The 26308-nt window shown below is 50.7% G+C and overlaps 1 protein-coding gene across 1 annotated transcript in view; it reads right to left on the bottom strand.

The window, feature by feature from the left end:
* STK32C (serine/threonine kinase 32C) overlaps positions 1-26308 on the bottom strand; it is a 74662-nt gene that overhangs the window by 20180 nt on the left and 28174 nt on the right. The window contains exon 2 of the mRNA XM_065638956.1: positions 14569-14624. Within this exon, the coding sequence (XP_065495028.1) occupies positions 14569-14624 (56 nt within the window). The remainder of the gene's footprint in view (positions 1-14568; positions 14625-26308) is intronic.

Here is a 26308-nt window from a genome sequence, read left to right as displayed (position 1 = left end):
TTTTCTGGCTTTAATATTGTTTGAAGAAGAATGATGGAAAATCAGACCAACCTGCAGAAATCCCAGGAGACACCACGACCCATCTTCTTTCTGTCTTTGGGATGGATGCAAACCTGGACCTGCCATTTACTCCAGCTCTGCAGCACTCCACGGATTTATACGAGGATCTGGACCCCTGTATACAGCTACGGTTAACAAGTCTTTTCTGAATAAAATGTGGGAAGTACGTCTTGCTATGGCTGACATACATTGTGAGTTAAGTCTTCTATTGGGACTCACATTACAGCCATGATTACATTCTGTGATGTTTTATACCCTGGTCGAAGAGGCAGACAAAATGATTTTTTCAGTTACATATTCGATAAAACTTGGAACAGAGAGAAATCTAATTATTTCCAATGAAGAATGGAGGGCTTTATTTAATCTCTGAACATGAATTAACGTTGAAGCTTTTCCTGATCCCAAGGCAAGAACGCTCACTGTGCTGTTTCGAAGAACCTCATCACTCATCTTGCAGCAGCACTGCCGGGCAACGGCATTGAGAGCGATGTGGCCCAGCGCTGCTGCCGCTGCCTCCAGGCACCAAAGCTTCCATTCCACGCTGAAGCAAATAAATACAGGTATAACTTTTCAGCTAAGAAAGAAGGGGACGCTCACGTTTCACGGTGTAAAACCTTCAGGAGGAACGAATGCCTCTTGCGGCCAAACGCTCCATTTTCCACTGGCAGCAGCTTGCTGCAGTGCGCTGATGGGTTCACCACCAACCTGCTCCAAAGGGACCTGCTCTGGTAGGCATCTCATTTCTGTACTGAAAGACCTTGTTTTTCAGCGCCCGGCCCAAGGCCTTGCAAAGAAACCGTAAGAGCTATTGCAGCACAGATACCCGCGCCTAAGACACCAGCAAATCATGAAGTGACTCCCGGCACAAAGGCGAGCAAAGCTCCCTTCAGTCCTTTAAAAACAGCCAATACACCAGAGCCGTGAAAACCTCCCTGGCTTTAGGATCAGCTGTTGGGTCTGCCAGCTGCCAGTCAGAAATGAGAGTAAGTACAAACAATTGTTACTTGACAGCAAATACCTCTGTGCACATACACAGCATTAATTTGTCCATCAACCACAGCACCACGCTCCAGGTTTAAAGTCAGTAACTTGGCTGGATGGAAGTTCGGCCAGATTATAGTTGCATCTGTTCACATCTGCTTTTCAATATTGCAATAAAATCCCTACTATCTTTCCCTTGGGAAAAAAACCCTAGACTTGTAGGACCTGCCCAAACAAAGCTTTGTTTTCCCTTTGTCCTACATGCCCAAGACTCAAAGCATTTGGAGGGCAACCAACAGAAACCATGCTAAGGAACTGTCACAGTACACAAATAACTAAAGTGTCAGTGAGCAAATATCATCTTGGAAGGGAGAGGATTAATGATAATTTGTAGTTAAGACCAACGTGGCACGCCTAGCACAACTCTATTGACACGAATTTCACTGTGGCCATTGTTGCCCTTCCTTTACAAAAAGCAAGAAAGTGCATGTTATAGCAGCTCCTCGAGGAGATGTCTGCTCCAACTCTGGCATCGACCTCCGCACATGCAGCAACTCAATGTACAAAATATAATGAGTCCCTTCTCCAGGAGGAATCTATTGCAGTTCTTCTAATGATCGGTTTCTGTCACAGCTGGCTGGAGAGAGCCATGTCCCCTGCAAGAGATGGCTGTGATCTGCTTGCACTCATTAATGCTGCTGAGCTACCCGCTCCCCAAGCGGCCCATCACCCTGGATGTCCCCATGACCCCAACGCACTCGCTGACTGAGTCATGGCTGAGACTGCAGCCCGGCCGGAGCCGGCGGCTGCCCCAGCCAGCCCTGCGTGACCCAAGGCTCGCACATCGATTGTGTGCCGGCTGCGCTGATGGCACGGGCACCGGCAAGGGGCACATCGATACCTGAGCTCATCGCTGTGCGAGCAGCGGCGCTTGACCGCGGCTCTGGTTGTGCCCCAAGCCTGGAGCATCGCCCAGCAGAGCAGCTGCCGCCCAGGACGGGCTGCACATCCCGCTCAACAGCGTCTGCCACAGCGGCACTGGGGGGAGCGGCTGGGTCGTTACTTCATCTTCACTGCGGTTTGGTTTAACCGCACCATTTCTTTAATACAAACAGGTATATATTTTATACTGCGTTGCCCTTTAATGAGAGGAATTTTTAGCACTTTAAAGAATAATTTTTAGATCAAAAGTAGTAATATAGCACAACAATCTTACTGCAACGCCGTGAATAAACAACAGTAACAGCAGGATTCTTGATGGATTTTGTACATAAATGGTAACTAAACAGGAGGTGAGAGCGATAGTGGATGCACAAAAGACTTCTGTTTAATAAATACTGTTACCTTCTTTTCTTTCTTTAAAAAAATCTCATGTGTTTACAGTCCAGAGTGTTTTCCTAAGGGGGCAGAATTCCCGATCATAGAGAAAAAACATAGTTTATTGCAACTGTAATGGGTTAGTAAGAATTTTTAAAAGCATGAAACATTAGAAAAGCATATTTGCAATGCAGTGATACTATGGTTAAGGTTTTACTTCAGAGAACAAAGTCTCCAGTCTGCATGAAAATGGAAAGCACTAAATTTAGAATTTATCCATGTTTTCATTACTAATCTTTTAATTTTATGAGACTACTGAAACAGCCAGTATTCTCGTTATCCACCCTCTCTGAACAGACACACGCAGAGGTGACCGTGTGCGGCTGTCCCGGTCCCCACCGCCCGGCGGCACCGGCGCCAGCGCGGCCACATCGCACCCGCGGCTGCTCAGCAGCGTTAGCAATGGGGAGAATGACAGAGGAATCAGCATTCGGGGACTCCAGTCAGCCCAGATCACACCCCATTCCCTATGCTGCTCACACACCTCATGGCCATTTTCTCAGCTCTGGGCTCCTGACAGGCTGAGCAGCTTGACCTTTCCCTCTGCCCGTTCCTCTTCCCTGTTTCCCACTGCCGACGGCAGCATTTAGCAGAAAGACATAGCGACAGAGACTAAGAAGAGCAGGTACCAGAACTACACAACAGAATCTGGCTGAGGCATGAGAATTAGTCCCTTCTGCGTCTTCCCCCCAGCACCCATGGATCCTGGGCAGAGGATGCAGCGAGAAGCGAAGTCTGAGTGCACACCTGTGGACAGCGTGCCTGGACACGCCGGGAAGCGCATTTTCTGTGTCTGGAGCGCGGCACGTGCTCGGCTCTGCTCCGGATCAAGGCACGTCCACACACAGGCGAGCCCTGCGGCCCCGCACGCCCGGAGCTCCGCGCGAGCTTTGCTGAGCCTCTGCAAACATCGGTACCGCGCTCGGCTGAATCAGTTAATTGACAGAGAGCAGCTAGACAAACATCAAGCTTCTGAGAAACCGGAGAGAGCAGCAGCTCTTGGCCACTTGTTACTGGCAGAACGTCACCCTGTGTGCAACAAATACACCTCGTGGGTTTCCTTACATGCTTTGTAATGCAGTAGGTATTCTATACAATGTAGGCCAAGTTTACAGGAACCTTCTTCCAGGCAGTCAGAGAATGAAAATATTCAGGAAAACATCCAGTATGTTGCACTTCAACAATTCCGGCTATTTTGTGACCACAGCGCATGGGCCTCAAATGTCACGGTGTTCACGCACCACCCAGCTGAACCAACAGCAGCACCACGCTGAGGTAAGGGATTGGGGAGCAACCTCAGCCATGACCATGAAAAGGCAAGGTGTATCAGAAACACTTTTACCTGTGTTTATACCAAATGGCTGCAGGGCCCCTAGACTTTGTAAGGAATGTGGTCAGACATCATGATTTTAAGCAACACCACAAATAATAACGACAGAGGCTAACCTCGCTAGATTCATAAGCCAGACTGCACAGCTTTTACAACAGAATGAGGTAGTGAGACTGTCAGGCCCACTTGCTGCCCAGGGAAAAGGAGTTACAAATAAAGATTGCCTAGAAAACCACAGACCTTTCACCAAAGGGCATCTTATGTCAGCAACCTGTCCTGCCGCTTTCGAGGGACAGACACCCATATGGAGGGAACTGGCTCATTGCACGGTTCGAGAAACTGCATGTAGTTCAAATCCATAACGTTGGTGCTCCCTCCCTTGGGGGCTAGTGACCCACAACAGGAAGGCAGCGCCTAAAAACCATCACGACTTGGCGTTTGTGTAGGTATGGATATATACACATATGCACGTAGCTATCTATCGACCTATCACTGCTCTCCCAGCAGAACCCAGTTCCACAGGTCAGGGTAACACAAATAAAAATGCTGGTTCACTTTTCAGATTCAGTTCCACAGAGCAAAGCAGCACGTCCGACGGCGTCACTGCTGAGTTGCCGCCTGGGATGTGCTCACCCACATGGGGACAGGGACCGAAGGCCACGGCACACGGGAAAAGGCGCTCAGAGACTGATGCAGAGGGTCACCAAACTCCACAGCCATGCGAAATAGAAATGATATGTAAGCAGCAATGAAACAGAACGGCACACGAACCCGACACAGAGGTCTCTGCGGAGCCGGCTGGGGGGTGTGCAGCTCGGGCAGGCGGGCGCTGCGTGGACGGCGGTTGTTCAGGGACACTCCATCCCAAGCAGCAATTACAAGAAATGCTCTCTCTGGTCTCCCCGACCTCGTCACATAGAACACCCAACTTTTCACACAACCCTCTTGATCCACCTCTGAAGGTCTGTTCACAGAATCACAGAATCACAGAATGTTAGGGATTGGAAGGGACCTCGAAAGATCATCTAGTCCAATCCCCCTGCCAGAGCAGGAACTGGTCCACACCAACAACTTTCTCCACATCCCCTTTTTGCCTCTCCCCAGAATCCATCGATGTGGTTCACCTGGGAAACAAGGCAAATCACCACCTAATCCTTAAAAGACTGTGAAAGAGGCATTTTCAAAAGAGAAAGGCAGGCAGGAAAGCTGGGAAGAATAAAAGCACATTGTTTGCTCACCAATGGGAAAGACACTTCCCAGTAAGCCCGGCTCACGAGCAGTTGCTGTCCAGCGACAGGTCCAGCCTGGTGCTGAGCTGAGCTGGGTGCACAGCACAGGCAGGATGCCCTCCCACTGCGGCAGAATTATGTCAAATAACATAATAATAATAATAATAGTTTCTGTAGTTAATTGCATACCAGCTGCATCAGTTTACTTTTCTCGTGTTCCATTTTTTCTTCATTGCTGAGACACAGAAAATCTCAACTGCTTGTGGGCAGCTCCTGTTTTCACCATAGAAAACCCAGAACACAACTGTACCAAGGACAGCTTTATGGATTTGTGTCTGTTCCATTGCTTTGAGCTACAGATTTGGCTTTAAGCAGTGTGCAGACACGTACATAGGAAGTCATGAACTTCAGGTTTCTTTGAACGCTGGTCCAACCCACAAGAAGAAATACATCACTGGAAGAAAAGGAGAAATTCTCCTGCAAACATCACCGAATTATGGTGCTGCCAGAGCAACAGAATGGGTACACCCATCATGCTCTGAGTAAAGCCAGACAACACGTACTTTAATAAACTATTATAAAAGCGCTTGGTGAATACTTGCTGCATCATGCTGATATATTCATAATTTCATAAGAACAGAGGACATTGTTCCTTATCATTTATGACATTAAGTGGTTTGTAATTGGATTGTCCAACCATGAGCATTAACAGAACATCCCAAACTCATAAGCTGCAGCTTCTAAGGACCTGTAGATGATTTCGATGTCCAATGTAGCTTCAATTTTATTGTTGCCAGATCCTGCATCTGATGCTGAAACATCCCATGCTCTTGGTTCAATTAACTAGCTTGTGGGGGTGTGCTGTCTGATGGCTTGTCAGAACAAAACAAAAAATATCCAAATGCTGGTCATATTTAACCCACTGAGAAATTTATCATTAACATTAGCAAAGCAGGACACATGTCTTTAATAATAAGATTCTTTTACGTTGGCCATGTGAGACCATCAGTGCATTGGTGCTCTGCCCTTTCCTGCTCCACTGTTGTTCTCGTGCGAGTCGGTGGGAGCCCCGCAGCGCACGGGTGTGCAACACACGGGTGTGCAACGCATGGGCGTGCAACGCACGGGTGTGCAACACACGGGTGTGCAACGCCCCCGGCTCCCCCAGAGACCCACAGCTCCTCGCTCCTCACCCCATCCCTGGGTTGGCCCCTCTGAACACAAGTGTTGGTGTTCGATTCAGAGACATCTGCCATCCAACAGACAGCATATGTTAATCCACAAAAAGGTCTCCTTAATCAAAGACCTAGAGACCAGATTGCATTTGTGGCTTAGGTGGGGGAAGGAAGGGGGTTTGTTGTTAGAATTTAATATTGAAAAATGTCACATGTGAGAGGTAGGAAGAATTTGAGCAGGAAATAGCTATTTAGCCTTGATGCACAGGCAGTAATAGATGTGAGAAAACGACGGAGCTGACACAAGCCATAGCAAGCTCTCCTTGCATCGCCGGGCAGAAGCAGCTTTGTGGTTCAGCTCGGGACGTTGCTTCTGCTCCCAGACTCAGCGGAGCCGCCGCAGCAATGCTGGGAACGCGCACCCGTGTGCCATCGATCCCGGCTGCCCGAGCACCGCCTGCTCCTCCACCCCAGGGCTTGTCAGCCCCCTCGCGATGCCTCCCCCGGCATCTGCAGGTTGTTGTGCAAACAGGGACACGGCAGTGACAGCGGGAAATGAAAAACAAAAGCTGTGCTACCTTCTGAGTGGGGACACACACTACGGGCTTTGTCACAAACAAGAGCTAAAGGCCCAACAGGCAGAGGTAATGTGGAGAGCCAGGCAAAGAATATGGCAGAGGGATGTCCTAGAGGGTCCAGCCTGCAGTCCTACATTGTCAGAGAAAGGGCTTGGATTAATAACGACAATAACTAAACAGCCACCTGCAACAGTCACAAGTAATTGGAAAAACACCTTGTTTTTAAAAGGGCACATGAGAACACGCTGGACATTCCCCTCCGTTGGGACTTCACTGCCACTCTCATTTTGGGCAGCTGGAGACACATGTGGGACCGTGGCAGAGGATTTTGTGGAGGAAAGAGAAATTGCCCCTAAGGAAGCCTGGCTTGGTGCCTCCAGCTCACGGGACCGAGCGGGGCCCCTCCTGGGAGCTACTGCTTTTGCCGGCGCTGTAATGGCACAGCATCATCTTACTCTTTATAGCAAACTTCATAGTCTTTACACAAACATGTCATGTGGAAGATGTATTATGGATTTGCTGTCTAGGCTTCCTCCCACTATCGACCTTTCTGCAAACTGCGGTAGGAAAGCAGTAGATGTGCCTATTACTGGGTGACTTCAGGGCTGAGACAGCCCTGAGAAGGTACAGGGCCTGAGGAAGGCTGCGCTGCCTCAAAGCAGCAGCATCTTCATCTCCTTCACTATTTCTGGGCATTGCCCGATCCACACACAGATCCCTGCTTTGCAGCGCAGAGCAAGGGAAAAGCAGATTCTCCAAATGGCAAAGTGGTTCTGAGCGCGACACTCTCCTCAGGCACAAGGCAGAGTTTTGTACAGTTCAGAGGCAGTAAGGGAAGGGAAAAACGTGGTGGAGGGAGGGGAAAAAAGAAAAAAAATTTAAAAAACCAGCTTGGAAGTGGACACCAGAGGCAGGCACTAGTGACATCCCCACACCAGCAACAGTGAAGACTGAGAGTGAGGCAAGAGTGAGGAAACGGCGAGCGGGACCATTCAGCACCCTCTGTTCTCCCCGCTTCCGTCCCTGCCCACCACCGCCATCGCTAGTGACGGTTTATCCCGCCACCAACACAGGACACGCAGCCAGTGCTGCACGCCAGAGCCAGCACCTCGCGAGGTGTCGCCACCGGCCCCCGGACATTTCCCAGCAGCGCGTCCCACGGGGAAGTCGTGGCCCCGGCAGCAGCAGCCTGCCCCAAGCACTGTGACCACGCAGCGCTGGCCCCGGTGGGACCGCTGGGGGACAATGCCGACGTGACAGCCGGACCTGCTCCCGCTCCGGCTGTCCCCAAGAGCTCCGCTGCGCTGCACTGCAGCCTCGCGCCAGGACCAATCCAGCCTGCTGGACTTGCTTACAGCTTCAGGAATTAAACATCTGTGTCTGCTTTCCTAAGAAAATGGGGTTATGGGATTGTTTTTTCACACTCTTCCCTACCGACTTTTAGGACGGTTGGCCAGTTTCAGCCAGATTTTACAGATGGATGAACATCTCAAAGATGTAAAATTTCCTCTCGGCTTGTGAAAACCAATCAGACAACAAAAAAGACAGAGATCCGGAAGGAGGGAAAGGCTCCATTGTTAATTAAATCGTATTATTAGACAGCAGGGAATCCTCTTTAATTCATCACACCAAATCAGGCTGCACTGCTATGTGTGAGTTAGTAGAGACAAGCTCCGTTCTGGCAACAAGGCACGAGACCTTCTTGGTGCTGGTGCCCTTGGATGGCGAAAGACAACTAGACAAGAGCAGATGACAAAACTTCAGTGAGGAGTAAAGAGGCCCCGCAAGCGCATGGTGGAGCACGTCTGCAAAGTGTGGGGGAGCAAAGCAAATGAAAACATTTTATGTGTTGTTTTGTAGTGGATTAAAGAGAGAGGCTGGCTTATGCACAGATTTATCCTTGGTTGTGGACAAGAGCTGCGGTGCGTTTCTCAACTTCCAGCGCACGGCGAGCACAGCCGGTGTGCTCTGCCTGGCCTCCCCGGCCGGGGAACGAGGCACAGCAGGAAGGAGCCGTGTGAGCAGGGATGTGTGTTTGTGACTAAAGGCAGGGTGTCGCACACCGCACCAGAAAAGCCATCCTTACCCCGTGAAGAGGCTCCAGCAAAATACACAGGCGGCTTCCCCTGGCACAAGATGCAATGAATCAGTGCACAGACTACAGCGAGCCCAGGGTTAGAGCCTATTGGAGAATAAGCATCGCGTTCAAATGCCATGATTTGCACTCAGCATCCCATTTTCCTCCAAGCCTCCTGGTGACGAGGAACCAGCAGGTTTCGGGATGCGGGAGGGACAGAGGCCGTCTGAGCAAGCTGAGAAACCGCAGGAGTGTGGGGCGAGCCTGGCACACAGAGCAAAGCCAGCCTGCCCCATGAGCCAAGCCCCCAGGGCGGTGATGCCGCCCAGCATGGCACTCTGCACTGGGCTAGCGGCTCCCTGCCGGGGCGGCCCAGGGGCCATCGGCCGGTGTTGGGCTGGAGGTGGGCGCTTCCTCCCTCCGCTCTCTTGCATCATGTTCAAGTCCATGGCCTGCGGCTGCTGGCAGGAGCAGCCGTCCCACCTTCCGTCCCACATCGGCGTGACTCATCCACGGGGAATGACGGGGGCTGAAATAAACCCCAGGCAGTTTCTAAGGCAAATGTTAATAAGGCACTGGGTATATATTAATAACAAAAGTGGGCAGCTTTTACTACAAATCACTGTCTTATGAAGCCTGATCCTTCATAAACCCCAAACAGGTCCTCGCTGGGGGTGCACAGTATCACATCCCTGGCAGCTTCCAGCCAAAGTCACTGCTCACCTGTCACTCGAGATCACTCAGCAGCATTTTCTGCTCTGTCATTTTCCCGCTGCTGCCCCCACAACCCGAGATCTGGACAGTGCGGTAGTGTTGGACCACATCGTCACTAAGACTTTTCATTCTTTGGCATTCTCTCTCCTGTGGCTTTTCCCGATGGTAGAAGGTGCTCCCGCCGCCCTCCGGCGCCAGGGTCGGGGCCATCACCGGCGTCCGAACAGTGACGGGGACGATGTCCGGCAGGGACGTGTGTCCTGAGACCCACCTGCAGCTCTGGCAAACCCTCAGCCTCCCGCGAGCTCCAGTCCAGCAAAGGAAAACACAGGGACAAAAAATATCCGTGGTATTTCAATATCAAAGGATTACATTTCTAGCCTTTCTTTTGGGGAAAAATCTAACATTTATAAAGCTGGAAAAAAAAGGACAAAATATCAAGCTTGTGTTGAGATCAAAGAGATATTCAGTTGAGAACAGACTTTATGGGAACTTTATTTATGTTGTATCTACCAAGTAGGCATTTATGACCTTTAGAAAATGGATTAAAGCTTTTCTATACCCAGCTTCAGGCTGTGTGAACTCTTAAAGCAACAAAATAATGAAGTTAAAGTAGTTCTGCAAAGCAAACCACACTGCAAACAACCTCTCTTTGGAAACACATCTCCCTGCTGCAGGGCTGGCGGTGGCCGGGGTCCCGGCTATCCAGCCCCTCACCGTGCCCCTGCCAGCTCTGAAAACCTCTGTACGACCAGTGGGTTCCCTTCAACCTTCACAGGTCCCATTAGCACTTCACAAATCATGCAAAATAAAGAAAAAGAAAAATGAAAGCTGCCTGTGCGCTGCCTGCATGGGCCCACCTGCCCCGAGAGGTATTTGTTCTCTCTGGAAAATGTCATTTTGCATTGCCGTTCATTCCAGCCCCATCCCCTGCCTAAATCCCCTGTTCCCAACAGTGGACAAAGACATAAATCCATGCTGAAGAACCTCAGAGATGTTCAGCAGTACAGTGAAAGCAATGGGACCAGTACTATTCAATATATTCATCAACGACTTGGATGAGGGAATTGAGTGTACTATCAGCAAGTTTGCTGATGACACCAAGCTGGGAGGAGTGGCTGACATGCCAGAGGGCTGTGCTGCCATCCAGAGACCTGGAGGGGCTGGAGAGTTGGGCGGGGAAAAATTTAATGAAATATAACAAGGGAAAATGTAGAGTCTTACATCTGGGCAGGAACAACCCCAGGTTCCAGTACAGGTTGGGGAATGACCTATTAGAGAGCAGTGTGGGGAAAGGGACCTGGGGGTCCTGGGGACAGCAGGGTGACCATGAGCCAGCACTGGGCCCTTGTGGCCAGGAAGGGCAATGGGACCTGGGGGGATTAGAAGGGGGTGGTCAGTAGGTCAGTAGGTTCTCCTGCCCCTCTGCTCTGCCCTGGGGAGGCCGCATCTGGAATATTGTGTCCAGTTCTGGGCCCCTCAGCTCCAGGACAGGGAACTGCTGGAGAGAGTCCAGCGCAGCCACGGAGATGCTGGAGGGAGTGGAGCATCTCCCGTGTGAGGAAAGGCTGAGGAGCTGGGGCTCTGAGCTGGAGAAGAGGAGACTGAGGGGTGACTCGTTCATGGGGATCAATATGGGAAGGGGGAGTGTCACAGGATGGAGCCAGGCTCTTCTGGGTGACAGCCAGTGACAGGACAAGGGGCAATGGGTGCAAACTGGAACACAGGAGGTTCCACTTAAATCTGAGAAGAAACTTGTTCCCGGTGAGGGTGCCAGAGCCTGGCCCAGGCTGCCCAGGGAGGTTGTGGAGTCTCCTTCTCTGCAGACATTCCAACCCGCCTGGACACCTTCCTGTGGAACCTCAGCTGGGTGTTCCTGCTCCGGCGGGGGATTGGGCTGGGTGAGCTTCCGAGGTCCCTTCCAATCCCTAACTTTCTGTGATTATTCTGTGAATGAATTCCCATATATCCCGTTCTTCATCACTTGGAAAAGGTGTCTGATTCGAGGGAGAATCAAGAGGGAAGCCCGGGTGGGAGGGGGGACACAGGGACGAACGCTCCCCCGGCTGCCCCGGGTCGCACAGACAGGGCAGGTTTTCAGAAGGGACATGTCAGGATACCCAATGCAACCAACACCTTCTCGGATTTCCAGGTCTCATCACATCTCCTGTGAAGCAGAGTGAAACTCGCAGCGCGTTTCCCATTGAAACGGGGCCTCACAAACTGCATCCCGTTCTGGAAACCCCCTCCTGGCCGCTGCTCCACGGGGACGGCAACGGACCAGCCAAGCCCGAGCAGCTGTGCCACCCGAGAAACACAACGCTCCTATTAAAATGCTGGCAATCACATAATATTACCTCTAACACGTATGGAAAATATTACACACTTGCTAATTTGAGTAAACATGGAATTGAGCGTGACCTTCATGTGACTAATGGTATCTGAAAGATGAGGGGACGGGGCACGGGCTCCGCAGCACCTTCCCCATGGGGCAGATAGTGCTGAAATCAGCCCAAGCAACTAAACTTCTCCTATATGCCAAGTAAGAGTTTTCACGTAGGTATTAATAGTTCTAAATTTTCTGCAATTAAATGCCAGTCGTAAATTACTTTGTAAATGTAAAAAGCCTTTCTTGGTATCAAAGGAAATTTAGCATATTGACATAATTATCCAGAAAGATGACAGATGAATCATTTCAGCATTTTGTTGAAAGTGTATATACATTTCTGATGCCTGATAGACTGCTACATGCTAGACTTAACCTTGCTTTAACATAAACAGAAAAGGAAGCAGCCATGAGGAGCAGCTCTCTTCAAAGCCAAAAAGGTCCTGCCCTGGGACAAGAATATTTTTTTCTCCTTTTCGTGTTCTGAGCAGAATTAATTTTCCAGCACGAGGTGCTGCTGTTCAACAGAATAAAACCTCTTTTCTCCAGAAAGTTGATATTTGGAAGTCTGGGTGCCCAGAGAGGCGGTGGCTGAAGCATCCCTGGAGACATCCCAGGCCAGGCTGGACGGGCTCTGAGCAACCTGAGCTGGTGCAGATGTCCCTGCCCATGGCAGGGGGGCACTGGGGAGCTGGGGAGGGCCCTGCAACACAAACCATTCTGTGGTTCTATGATTCTACGAGTCTGCTCATAGGAGCTCAAAAAAAAAAAGTTAGCTGCTATTTTTTAGCAAGATTTTGAGTTAAGTTTTGGTCTTTGATGATGAGCAGAAGTTACCATTCTCACCAGGGCTGTCTGGGGCACTTTCCTCCGCTCTTTGCTTTATCTTCACAGCACTACCTCGAGGAAGGACCCGAGCTTGTATTTAATCATTCTCCATCATCTAACGGAGAAATCTGACATAGCTCTTCTGACAGCTTTTGCCTCCTCTTCCTCAAGAGACATGGCTGCAAATCTGGGTTACTATTTAAATCCACCCTCTCCATGACTTGCACACTGCTCGGCTTTACGTTTCATTAGCCCTGATCCCACGTGGAGTCACAACAAACCAGGCGGAATTGGCGTGGGCAGGTTGTGCCCCCAGCACACAGAGCCGTGTGACAGAAGCCTGGGTGTTGGACAGCTAACCGAGGCTGTGACGAGACATCTTCGTTAGCAAGCAGTGCTAATGAGAGCACCGTGACTAATGGCGCCTGTTCTCCTGACTGCCGGGAGAGCTGGACTCACCTCATCCAGACCGCGCTGGAGTTTGCACTGCTGCTGTTTCTCAAGGCTCAACTAAGTATTTAAGAGGAGACTTTCAGTAACTTAGATCTCAGATCTCCTGAGAAATTTCTCCTTTTGCAAGGTTTCCGAGCATCAGAACAAAGTTTCTGACCATGGAGTGCAGCAGGTCGGGTGACACTGGCAGAGCCGAGAGCAAAGGACAGGCGGCTCATCCCCGCGGCCAGCTGCGGGTTTTCTTTCCCTCGTGGTCTGAGCTGCCGATCAAAGCAAGATGGACAGAGCAACAACAAACGAGAGGGCATCCAGCCTTCCTCTGATTACCCAGCTTGTCTTCCACTGATTTCAGCCGCGTGCAGAGACACCGTCCTCTGATCCAGTCTCTGCTATCCCACAAGTTTGATTTTGCACATTTTGCACAATTTCAAAGGCCACTTCCCTGTCCCATCCTAAGACAAAGCCCTGCACCACGTGACCGTCACACAGGAGACAATTACAACCAAATTCAGCAATTTTCATGAATTGTCACCAGGGTTATCGGTCATACAGCTCCTGTCCATCGGGTGCACACATCTCAGCTAAACAGAGGGACACAACTACTGGTGGGGCACAGCGAAATGCAGGTGACAGAACAACCACAGAACAGCACCAATGCAGCGAAGTCTCGTGCATTGCTACATACGTGTAAGGACACACGCACGTGCACACACAGACATGCCGAACTGCGTGCTCGCAGTGCAAACAAATGGTGTAAAAAGCCGTGACAGAAGCAGCAAATAGTTATCTACACAGGGACTGAGCGCCAGCGAAAAAGGGAATGAAAAAGGAATAAACCTAGGAAACCAACCAGTAACTGATTTCCAGAGCTATCCAGCTTTCTGATCGTCACCTCCCACCTTCTCCCACATACTTGGCATAAAAGACTTGTTAAAAATAAACAGCAAAAACTCTTCAGCATCACTCATTTCTGAGTGGGAAAACAGCCCAGGGCTTCAGAGAACCCTCTTGACCACATCATGCCAGCTCAGTCAATCACCCAAACCAGCTCCCAACACCTTCCTGACCTGCCGTCACCCTCACAACCTGCAAATCCTCTCAGGAAACAAAACGTAATGAATATTCACCACGAAATGGTCACAATTGTGCTGGTAGTTTAAAATACAGCTGTTTCATCAAGATGCCAAGAATTAAAGCAATGCCAAATGGCAACAAGGTATTTTCCTGAATGCGTTTTTCCTGCGTTTACTTAGCAGCCATCATCTGACAAGAAGAATAGCCTATTTTGGCACTGTTACCATTTCAATAAATCATAAGTACATAACAGCAGGCACCTGATAAAACATACAAGCAAAGCCAAGCCCGAGCGCTCGAGCCTACCTTGCCAAAGCTTCCCTTCCCGATCGCCCGGAGAATCTGGAAGTGGTCAAAGTTCACTACAAGGTAAAAAAAAAATATATATATATAAAATTACAAATGCTTTATTGCAAAGATCTTATATTTAAAAAGAAGATGGCGAGACAACTAAAGAGCACTAGTCAAGCCTTTATTAGAAGTCACCGCCTCCCAGGGAAGATGCAGGACAGCAGTTGTTTTCCCTGGCAAACAGCCCGAATCGGGTTACTAAACTGGTGGTTCGGCACAATTTGGGATACGGCTCGGCCCATGTGGATGCAGGAGGGTCTCACGGAGACACCGGCAGCCCCTGCCCTCCGTGCACCGCACCCCCGTCCCACGGAAGGCTCTGGTGTCTGTGCTGCCAGGGGCCGCATGGGGGACGGGACTGGCTCCCACCCCCGGCACCTGCAAACCCATCCCTGCTGGTTTGCCAGAGCCACCATGAGGAGCGATGACAAGAAAGGGCAGTGCAGCTATAACACTTCAGCTACCGCCTTCATCAGCAAACACCGCAAACAAAATTATCACTACTAAACTATTGCTGCGATCTAATCTCAGTCTTAAATAAATGAAAAAGATAGGTCTATTTATACCAATAATGAGAAAACCCCCATTGCCACAGAGCTGGAGTGCCTCACAAACAGATAAATAAATACTGTCACAAAAGCCAATGTAAAGGACACAGCATTATTGCCATTTTACAAATTGCCTCTTTATACCTCAGTTCCTTCACATCCTCACAGCTCCGTAAGCTGCAGGGCTGGAACCGAAGCCCCTGGAGCACACGCAGACCCTGCTGCACACGCAGACCCCGCTGCATACGCAGCCCCCGCTGCACACGCAGCCCCTGCTGCACACGCAGACCCCGCTGCATACGCAGCCCCCGCTGCACACGCAGCCCCTGCTGCACACGCAGCCCCTGGAGCACACGCAGCCCCTGGTGCACACGCAGTCCCCGCTGCACATGCAGACCCCGGAGCACACGCAGACCCCGGAGCACACGCAGACCCTGGAGCACACGCAGCCCCTGGAGCACACGCAGACCCCGCTGCACACGCAGACCCCGCTGCACACGCAGACCCCGCTGCACACGCAGACCCCGCTGCACACGCAGACCCTGCTGCACACGCAGACCCCGGAGCACACGCAGACCCCGGAGCACACGCAGACCCCGCTGCACACGCAGACCCTGCTGCACACGCAGACCCCGCTGCACACGCAGACCCCGCTGCACACGCAGACCCCGCTGCACACGCAGCCCCTGCTGCACACGCAGACCCCGGAGCACACGTAGCCCCTGCTGCACACGCAGCCCCTGCTGCACACGCAGCCCCTGCTGCACACGCAGACCCCGGAGCACACGCAGACCCCGGAGCACACGCAGACCCCGGAGCACACGCAGCCCCTGCTGCACACGCAGACCCTGCTGCACACGCAGACCCCGGAGCACATGCAGCCCCTGCTGCACACGCAGACCCCGGAGCACACGCAGCCCCTGGAGCACATGCAGCCCCTGCTGCACACGCAGACCCCGGAGCACACGCAGCCCCTGGAGCACACGCAGACCCTGGAGCACACGCAGACCCTGGAGCACACGCAGACCCCGCTGCACACGTAGCCCCTGCTGCACACGCAGCCCCCGGAGCACACGCAGACCCCGGAGCACACGCAGACCCCGCTGCACACGCAGACCCCTCTGCACACGCAGACCCCGCTGCACACGCAGACCCTGCACAGGCACAGGCTTCAGCTGCTGCACAGCCCTGATGTGCTCAGGCACTTGGACGAGAGCATCGTTGTCGGCCCCTTCCAAACCAACTGTTCTGTTCTGTTCTACTCCACTCCACTCTACTCTACTCTGTTCTAAGCTCAGTGTGCATTGGAAGTGGCGGGAGTGTGCAGGAGCTCGCCGGTGGGCTGAGGTGCTCAGCTGCACCTGTCAGCCCTTAACGCTGCCCCGAGAGCCCGACCGTGCCAAGGGCCATCAGCGTTGCCTCCCCAGCACGCTGTGAATGCTGGACACAGAGCAGTGCTTGGCGCAGGGATTCGCCATGTGAATGGTGCATGAGCTGGTCAGAGAGCACTGAGCTCCTGTCTGACTGCCACTGCAGACCACATGCACACAGGAAGAGTGGGAGCAAAGAATTCCCTATAAATATTCCGAGTCCCACTCTCAGACCTTAAATAAATGCACATCTGTCATCTCTGAGGATGAATCAAAAGCCCACGCATGCCCATGGAGTTCCTATTACCCTTTTGTGCAAGGCTGATATCCAAAATATTGTTATTGTCACTTTTGCGGGGCATTTTCTGCAGGAAAAGTTTGCCAAATGAAATGGAAAACAGGGTCTGGGCCAGCTCTGCCACGGATGTCCCCACACCCCCAGGGCCCCTGTCAGCGACGCCAAGGGCAGATGCACCATCTCCTCCCGGGATGCTCCAGGAGACGCCGCGAAAGAGCATGTGGGGAAACCAGAGCTGCCCCGTCCTCCGACAGCCCCCGTGCAAGCGAATCCACTGACTGAGCTGTGCCACTGCGGAACACCCGCAGCACATCCAGCTCGAGGGAGCACCCTGAACCACAGCACTGCCCTGCCAGGGAAACCACGTGCAAGGGCTCAGGATCTGCAACTGCTCCAGGAGGAGAGTTTCTGACAATCCTTTATTATACTGTTTGGAACACTGTGTAAAAAGCATTGCCGTGGAGAAAACAAAACCAAAAGTGTCATTTCCATGTATCCATGACTACAACTGCTGTAGAAAGCATGCTCTAGTCAGCAGTCAAGAGACAAATCTAGATACGGATATTCACCAGGCCCTTGAACCTACCAGCAAACATGTCACTTTTAATAAACTAAATACACAACTCTGCTGATTTGAAGTTCAGATGATGTTAGATGAACAGGCACTGACTATTTTTTCAGTTTCACAATCTTCTTCAGGAATTAGTAAGCAATCCCATTAAAGAAAAAGCAAGTCTCAACATTTGAGGAAGAAAATCATAGTAGCAGCACGTTGCTTTTTGTGCACAACACACTGGATTTCTAAAAATGACAACATATCACTACAGAATATGTGATTATCCCTAAAACAGAAATCTAGAACCTGCCTGGAACAATTCCGTATGCCCCAGAGGCTCCAGTTCCCGTGAGCTGACAACAGAAAGCTGCCGGTCACCCGCAGCCGAGGAGCTGGGGACTGGGGTGACGGGCACGGGCCTGAGTCACAGACATGGGAGGGTCTCACCATACGCTGTCGGCCAGTGCAGGGCACACCCCACCTGCAAACCAACCGAACTAGCCTAGCCTAGCCTAGCCTAGCCTATCCCATCCCATCCCATCCTATCCTACCCTATCCTACCCCATCCTACTCTATCCCATCCCATCCCATCCTATCCTACCCCATCCTACTCTATCCCATCCCATCCTACCCTACCCTATCCTACCCTATCCCATCCCATCCTACTCTATCCCATCCTACTCTATCCCATCCCATCTGCGATGTACCAGTGCAAGGGAGCCGGGCACCACGGCACAAGGATGCCGATTTGTCGGTCGCACCACAATCCAACGCCATCTGTTGTGTTGAAATGCCCCAATGGGTATTCCGTTAGCTCCTTATGAAAAAACTACGCTAATTACTCCTATCGACTCCTCTAACAGCTCGTTATTGATATCGCACCTTCGCAGCTAAGCGGACTGCTGGACATCAGTATTTGCCAGGAGAGATGTGCCCCTCCTCGGCATCAGGTGACAAACCTGGAAACACAAACGCGGACACATCCTGTGAGCTGGATTTGCGTCGCTCGGGGTGTTCTGGGGCCCGGTGTCCAGCAGGCAGGAGCGGATGGATGGCAGGGCTCCCGCTGCAGCCCGCACACCTCGCGCAGCCCGGCCCGCTGCGCCAGTGCCGCTGCTGCACACACGTCTGTAACTAACATCTCACTGTGCTCACACAAGGCACTGTGTCATACAGCTAGCTGGATGCACAGCTTCTATTTGCCAGCAAAATAAAGAGAATGAAGAATGTGTTTCTCTGCAAAAATACTTGATACAGAAGAATTAGTATGCTTCAATGTAAGATGCAAAAAAAAAAAAGGGGGGGGGTTTGTCTTTACTGTCTTAAAATTATGAACATTCTCATTATTTTTGCTGTTCATTCTGCATTTATTTGCAAGATATCTAAAAGCAAGGCAAGATGAAGCTACCATAAAACTTTAGATACATAATGAATACTCAGTGAAGGTTCAACATCAGGACCTGGTATTAATGTCCAATAGTGGGAAAACAATGGATGCAGCTAGTAAATTCCATATCCAATATCCTCAAATCTGGGGAAAACAGATAATAAAAAATCACATTTTAAGAACTGAGTCAACCTTTCACTATTTATCTGCCTGTTTTCCAGCTTCACTAATAAAAACAGGGAAATTTTAACTCCAAGAGTGACTCTCTACAACAGTAAAGACCTAAGAAATTCTTTTTTGAGTCTTGCGACAGCAAATTTATAGGGCACAATCAACTTTTTCTACCAACGCATGTCTATATGTTGGTATAATTAATAGCATTTGTCTACCTATCATATTACTGCAATCTGGCTTTGGAAGAAAGTACCACAGTAATTGATGTAGAAACATTAGTACGCAGCCACAGTAACCACAGGTTTGCTGCCACAAAATGCCAAGAGTTTCAGCTCATGGAAAAGGGTTCTGGCTGAGGTGTAAAAGCCACAGCACACGTTGGTTCCAGCCGGGAAGGAAAAGCCGCTTCTGCAAACAACTTGGGGGAAAAAACAGGTATTTGGTGGGGAGAGGGAGCACAGGGCAATGGGGAACGACACCAGAATCCCCCCGAGCCTGAAACCCTTGGAACACACGGCGCCCACTCGTCTCTAAGCGGCGGGCTCCACGCAGCAGGAGAAAACACCGCTTTCCTGTCACTGGGAAAAGCACAAGCAATATGTTCAGTCTCCAGCATCCTGGGCTGATCTCTTTTGCCTATTCATATCCACGGAGAAGATTACATGGGTGAGAAAAATGGAAATACGGTATAATGTGACTGTCAGGAAACTCAAGTGAGCATTAACTACCCAGGAATTCAGGGAATGCTGGTAGATAATGAAAGAAATTAAAGGTATAATACAAGCCCAGTGCTACAAATGAGCCCCTTTAGAAACTAAGGATTCAAACATACTATTAGGAAGTGACTCCGAAGTCGTGTAAAAACAGCGAGTTAATGTATGATTAAAAATGAATCTCTGAATCCGTAAGGAATCAAATACACCATGCAAAGCAACTGCAAACTCATTTTAGGAAGACCGAGTTATTGATACTGGGTACAAAAATGTTTGCATTGGCCAGAAACCCTTCCTAATTAGTGCAAAAACATCGCTTGCGTTGGCCAGGAGCCCGTCCAAACGACTGCAAGCTTATCACGCTCACCTGCTCCTCCAGCAATGGCTCACGAGGCACTGGAGATCGCGGAGAAAAACACCGCAGCTTGTCCCTTCTGTTCTGTGTGCTTTAAAGATGCTATTTCTGATAGAAAAAAATAAGTTACTTTGCAGCCCGCACCTAATGCCGGCCAGAGCCCCCTGGACCGCCCGAAACCAGTAACCCCCGCCCCAAGGCCAGTGTGACGATGGGTTTGCTCCTCCGTGCTCCCATACGTCCAGCCAGTATTTCTGGGAGGGTCCTGCTGCTCAGCAAAACTCTCTGGTAAATGGTCCGTTTTACGCAGGTATTGCTTGTTGAACAGCTCCCAGGCAGAAGCTTGGATGGCAGAACCACCACCTCACATTTGTAATGGAAAACTTCATATGCAGCTCGAATTAAATCTCCCTGGCAAATACTCAAACTCCTCCAGCGCACCGAGTCTGGAGCAGAGCAGAGCTGAAGCCGTCTGATCACGGCAGCGTCCGATGCGGGCTAAGGACTGCTAATTAGAGCCCTACCAGGAACGACGGGAACACCCCGTTTTCATCCCAGCTCCGTGGACGTGTGGCTGTAACAAACCTGAGACCCGTGTCCTGGGGCAGAGGCACACTGAGCAGCCAGCGCCGAGGGGCAGGTTCTGGCACAGGAGCGCCCTGCACGGAAAGGCCGACGGGGCAGAGAAAATCAGTCTCTGCCCTCACAGCAGCAACCCCCAGTGCCTGCCCGGGGAAAACGTCTCCCCGGGGCAGCGTGCGGAAGGTCGGCGCTCTCCCGGGGACCCCTCGCTGCATATACATTAACTCAGTGCTAAATATGACGTGAAGTCCCTGAGGCTGTGACGGTCTGAGCGCTGCCAGCCTGGACACCAGCAGCAGGCGTCCCCTGCCACCTGCCAGCGCTCCCACGTCACAGCAGCCGGTCCCCTGGGCCAGCCGGACCCCCAGCTCCCCCTCCCACCTACCGGCAGAGGAGCCTTCATGGGCACGGCAAAGATCCCTGAGCCCATTTTCCATGCCAAATTATTTAAGCCTAGCCTAAAGCGCCTGCAGCCCCACCGGTCAGCACTACCCAAGGGTCCGCTTGTCTGTGACACTCCCCTGACGTGCCGGGTCTCTGGGTGCACGGGACGGAGCAGGCAGGAGGTGCAGGGACAGGATCCCACCAGGAGCCATTGCACCGGGGCCCCATCAGCACCGCTGCACGGCGTGGAAATAAATGGAAATCGTGCTGGTGGTGAAAGAGGAAAACCAGGAGGAGGACGGGACCAGCCTGGGCTGGGCTGGGGCTCTGCGGCACCTCTCCCCCCGCCGCCTCGGCAGCTCCGCGCGGCTGCCTTTGCCGGATAATCACCACTTCTCGCACCGCAGCACTAGTAATTATTTTTCTTCATCTCTCCCTGCTCTTTATCCCAGAATAGAACAAGAGGATCAGGAAGGTCATTTGAGCCATTTAATTCTGGGACAGCTCCATCATAATTGCAAAGTTTTGATTTTTCCAGTGGCACAGGGAAAAAAGGAAGGAACCCAACCTCCCCTAGCCACCTCCTGGCTCCTCAAGGCCAGTTGTTTTGTTGTCTTTTTTTCCCCAATTCTACAGCTTAGAAAATTTTATTTCAAGTAACTAAAATTGATGTACCAAAAAAGTCTTTATAGCACATGTTTATAGTAACATAACATTAGCAATAAACATCTGCTAAATGTTACTTAATGTTTTCACAACATATGTTATAAATGATAAATGGATGACTTTAGCTGCCTTATGAATACTTAGGTGTATTGTGTTCAGGGCTAGGCAGCGACTGCTAAAATCCCTAAAATGAACACAAAGCACCTGAGTAAAGCAAAACAGTTTTAGACAAATGTATTCCAACAAAAATGGTAAAGTTGGCTGTACCAAAACATTGAATTCATTTCCTCAGTTTGATTTCATTTTTCTACAGCGTGTAGGGAGGTGGGAAAGTCTCCCTTCCTCTGGAGTGTTTGCAAAACTGACCTCGACAGCACTCTTCTGTACAGTAAGACCGCCTTTGCATTTTAACTTTGAAAGGTAAAAAGAATAAACAATTACACAAAATGCAATGTTTGACCCAAAATGAAGTTTTGCTTTCTCTGCTGAAAAATGTGAATTTCAGGTCAAACACCCCAAGCGGGTATTTTCTCACCACCTCTCTCAATTCTGCTGGATCTGCAGCCCGCGTCCTCTCCCGCCCACAGGCGACCCCAGCCCCACGCGGGACTGTCACCCCGAGTGCCGCGGGTCGGGGGACACGACTGCCCCCAACCCCGCAGCCCGTCACCAGCCCGCCCCTCTGTGCGCCGGCCTGCCCGGGGCTGCGGGAAAAAGCAAACAAACAAAACCCTCACCAAATGGGTCGAGTTTTCTCAAAAACGAGGCTGAACACAAAGTTTGGGGCAACTTTGCCATTTCCATTTCGAACTGAAGGCTGAGGGCCTATTTTGCAGAACAGCAAACCAGCAACGTTTGGGTTTTGTCAGCCTCACTTCACTCCATCCATGGGAAAAATGTTGATGTTTTATGTACGAACCATACGTTTGGGCTCTGCAGTGCGAAGGTTTGCTAACAATGCCAGTTTAAATACAATTAACGAATTCTCATGGGAGAGTTAAGAAACCTTTAGTAATCAGAAATAAAACCCGGACAGTGAAGAAATCCACTGTTTCCAGGAGGAAACTCACTGCTACTAGAGTGAACCAGCTCCAACCTGCAGGTTCCCATGAGAAGGCAGCTACCAACTCCAGATGAACCCAAGGTCCACAGGAGCCTCTTGTGATGAAGCAGAAAGCACGAGGAACAGGAAAACAAGGAAATGTTTAAAAAGTTTGTCATAAAATTGGAGATACAGAAGTGCAAGAACCATCTCCAAAGTTAAACTAAATGCTATATGAAAGAGATGGATCTTCTAAAAGTCTAAGAAAGTCACTTAGTCGGGAATTCCTCTGACGCGGGATGTTTTTCCCCTTTATGGGGTTGCATGCTTGGCCTCATGGGACCCATTTTATGTTGTTAAACGTAACTCTAGATAAATACTTTTTACGTAGCCAGCAAGAGAGTTTCTACGTTACTGCAGCCCATTCAGAGAAATCCCCCTTTGCTATTTCCTTCTAAAATCACCTCGGGACAGCAGCTACACCAGCTGCCCATCTTCAGTTTTACTCCTGCATCGGGATGCTGCTGTGTACACATCCCTCTGCTCTCGGACTGCCCACGCCAACGGGCAACCAAACCCCGGGGCTGGGGCACCCGCTGCCCGCAGCACCGCAGGCAGCACCGCAGGCAGCACCGCAGGCAGCACCGCAGGCAGGCAGCACCGCAGGCAGCACCGCAGGCAGCACCGCAGGCAGCACCGCAGGCAGCACCGCAGGCAGCACCGCAGGCAGCGTGGCAGGCAGCGTGGCAGGCAGCACCGCAGGCAGGCAGCACCGCAGGCAGCGTGGCAGGCAGGCAGCACCGCAGGCAGCACCGCAGGCAGGCAGCACCGCAGGCAGCACCGCAGGCAGCACCGCAGGCAGGCAGCACCGCAGGCAGGCAGCACCGCAGGCAGCACCGCAGGCAGCACCGCAGGCAGGGCAAGCGCAGCCCCAAGAGCCCGGCCGCAGCACTTCCAACATCGCATCACACGCGTGGCAGTTTAGCTGAACTTATCGCCCCGGTACAGAGCCCTCGTGATTATTAGAGAAAGGAAACTAAGAATTAAAATACACTAATCTGAGTTTCGTTCTGCAAGGACATCTTTCTATTTCAATATTATTCATACCACCAGGAACACGTAAGATCTGGAGATGACAAATGCCCAAGTCCTTATCTCTCTCCCTCTCCAGAAGGACAGGTGCTGGGTGGGCAGGGATGGGGAGAGGGGACGGGATGGGGAGAGGGGACGGGATGGGGAGAGAGAGGGGACGGGATGGGGAGAGAGAGGGGACGGGATGGGGAGGGAGAGGGGACGGGATGGGGAGGGAGAGGGGACGGGATGGGGAGGGAGAGGGGACGGGATGGGGAGGGAGAGGGGACGGGATGGGGCGCGTGGCTGGCCATGCTCTGCAGAACCGTCCCCTGCTGCAGGCGTTCAACCGGCAGGGTGGCTTGCTACTTCGTGATAACCTTCCTCATCAGACCTGCCACCTCATGAAAAATGGATACTGCAGCACTCCTCAGCCTCCACACTTGTGAAGAAAACCCGCACTGCACCCTCAAGCTGTATCAGAACTGTAAAATATTTAAGCCCATCCAGTGGTGCTTGATGAATTCTGAAAACATGGGCATGCCAGGAGGGTTTGCAGCTAAGCTTATGCAAAATCATATCGAAGTGGAAGGAGGATGAGTCTTAAGAGCTGCCAGCGAGCAGGTGTGCCGATGATGCGTGTCCTGAGGACACCGCAGATGGTCTCTGCCCGCTGACATGCAAGAGAGGTCCTACCAACCGGGAGGACCAGAACCAGCTGTTCTTCCAGCAACTTCTTCAACAACAATTTTCCTGTTTATTTTTTTTCTTGGCAGCCACTCCAGCATGACCTGGGACGGATACGGTTCCAAGAGAAGAGCGGAAAGACCAACATCACACAGCTCAGGGTGCATGGGCAAAATTACCAGGGGGACCTGCAAGCTGGTGTGTTTTACCTTCCTCCTGGGTATATAGAGCAGGAACCTTCTCTAGGGTTCTCTTATAAAGACAACTAGGAAAATAAGGAATGCTAGTTTTTACTGTTTTGTGGGGAAGCAATTCTGCTAACCAAATGTAAATACCTTGGTTGAAACGTCTCGAAAGCGCAGCAGCCCCAGCCAGGTGCAGGCGCTGGGTCGGCACGGAGCTGCTGAACATGGGCAGGCCCAGCTTTGCTCTGTATATGCCAATAAAACATCAAACCACAGAACAGTTTGTGTTGAAGGGACCTTCCCGGCTCCCCCAGTGCCCCCCTGCCATGGGCAGGGACATCTGCACCAGCTCAGGTCGCTCAGAGCCCGTCCAGCCTGGCCTGGGATGTCTGCAGGGATGGTTCAGCCACCACCTCTCTGGGGACCTGGCCGGGCTCTCACCATCCTCATTTCACATCAGTGGATTAAGAGCAGGATGAGCTGTGGCTGCCTGGCACAGTTTTAAAAGCATTAACCATTTTTCAGTCCTGTCTAATGTAACAAGGATAAAATTTTTCAACATTTATGCCACAGTAATAGTTTAATTTAGTGCCTCGAACTTGCAGTGTAATAAATAAATGTTTTCTATCAGAAATAAAATCTGCTCATTTTCATGGATTTAGCTCACCCTGTGGTTCTGACTGTACAAGTGAAACCATGAAATGAGAAGTTAATTCCTTAAATCATTTCAACCCACAATTTAAACAAAAGTTGAACAGAGACAAAGCCACCTTTGTGGGTCTGATACTACAAACTGCTTCAGATCCTCTGGTCTTTAATCCATGTTTGTCATGCGGATGAGCACAAGCCCAATCCTCCTGTCTTCATTCAACAGGAACCTTCTTTGAGTGAACTCGCAGAATTTCAAGGATGCAAAGGACTCATGCTGCCCTCTTGCAAAGGAACATATTCTGCTCCAAAAGCATGCTACCTTTCACGTTACAGCTTCTTCTCTATTTTAATCACTTTAAAGTTGCTAAATTATTCACTGTTCAGAAAATACATTTTCATCGCCTAGAGTTGGCAATCGAGAATGACTTACAGAAATAGGTCATCCTCATCCCATAGAAGAATTAACATACACTTTGTGTGCTTCCCCCCCAGTTTCCATTTTTAAGCTCTGCTCCACGTGAGAATGGGCCAAATTTAAACCGTCTGCATTTTTCATGCTGCTCCATCACGCTAAACCCACAGTCTTCACCATGTGCCCTGACTTCACATTTTTAATAAACCACAACCAGCAAAAAAATTAATAGACCAACTTTTGCCTGGTATTTGCACAGACAGCGGGTAAAGCTTTAATGATAATTGCAAAGCATCCAACTCGAGTTTTCCAACGCCACCACCTCAGCTTGAGAAAAGTCCGTGCTGCCTGGAGCCCGACCATCACTACCAGCACAGCCACGGGGTTTGCTGTGCCTTGGAGGGGGATGCAGGCTGTGGGTTTATTGCCCTTCTTTTTTTCTACCTACATACCTCCAAAAGAAACAGATTTTAACATGACATTAAAAAAAAAAAAAATTACTGGCACGTTTAATTTTCTGTTTTTACACATTTCCAAATTAAACGCAATTTGCTAAGGACTGTTCCCCAGCAAGCTGTTAGCCATAATATGCCCAGGCTGCTGTCTATTGCGTC

This window comes from Caloenas nicobarica, chromosome 7, assembly GCF_036013445.1.
Source record: "Caloenas nicobarica isolate bCalNic1 chromosome 7, bCalNic1.hap1, whole genome shotgun sequence".
In the NCBI taxonomy this organism is placed as follows: Eukaryota; Metazoa; Chordata; class Aves; order Columbiformes; family Columbidae; genus Caloenas; species Caloenas nicobarica.
Note: the sequence above shows the minus strand (reverse complement) of the source record. Positions and strands in the feature narration are given on the sequence as shown.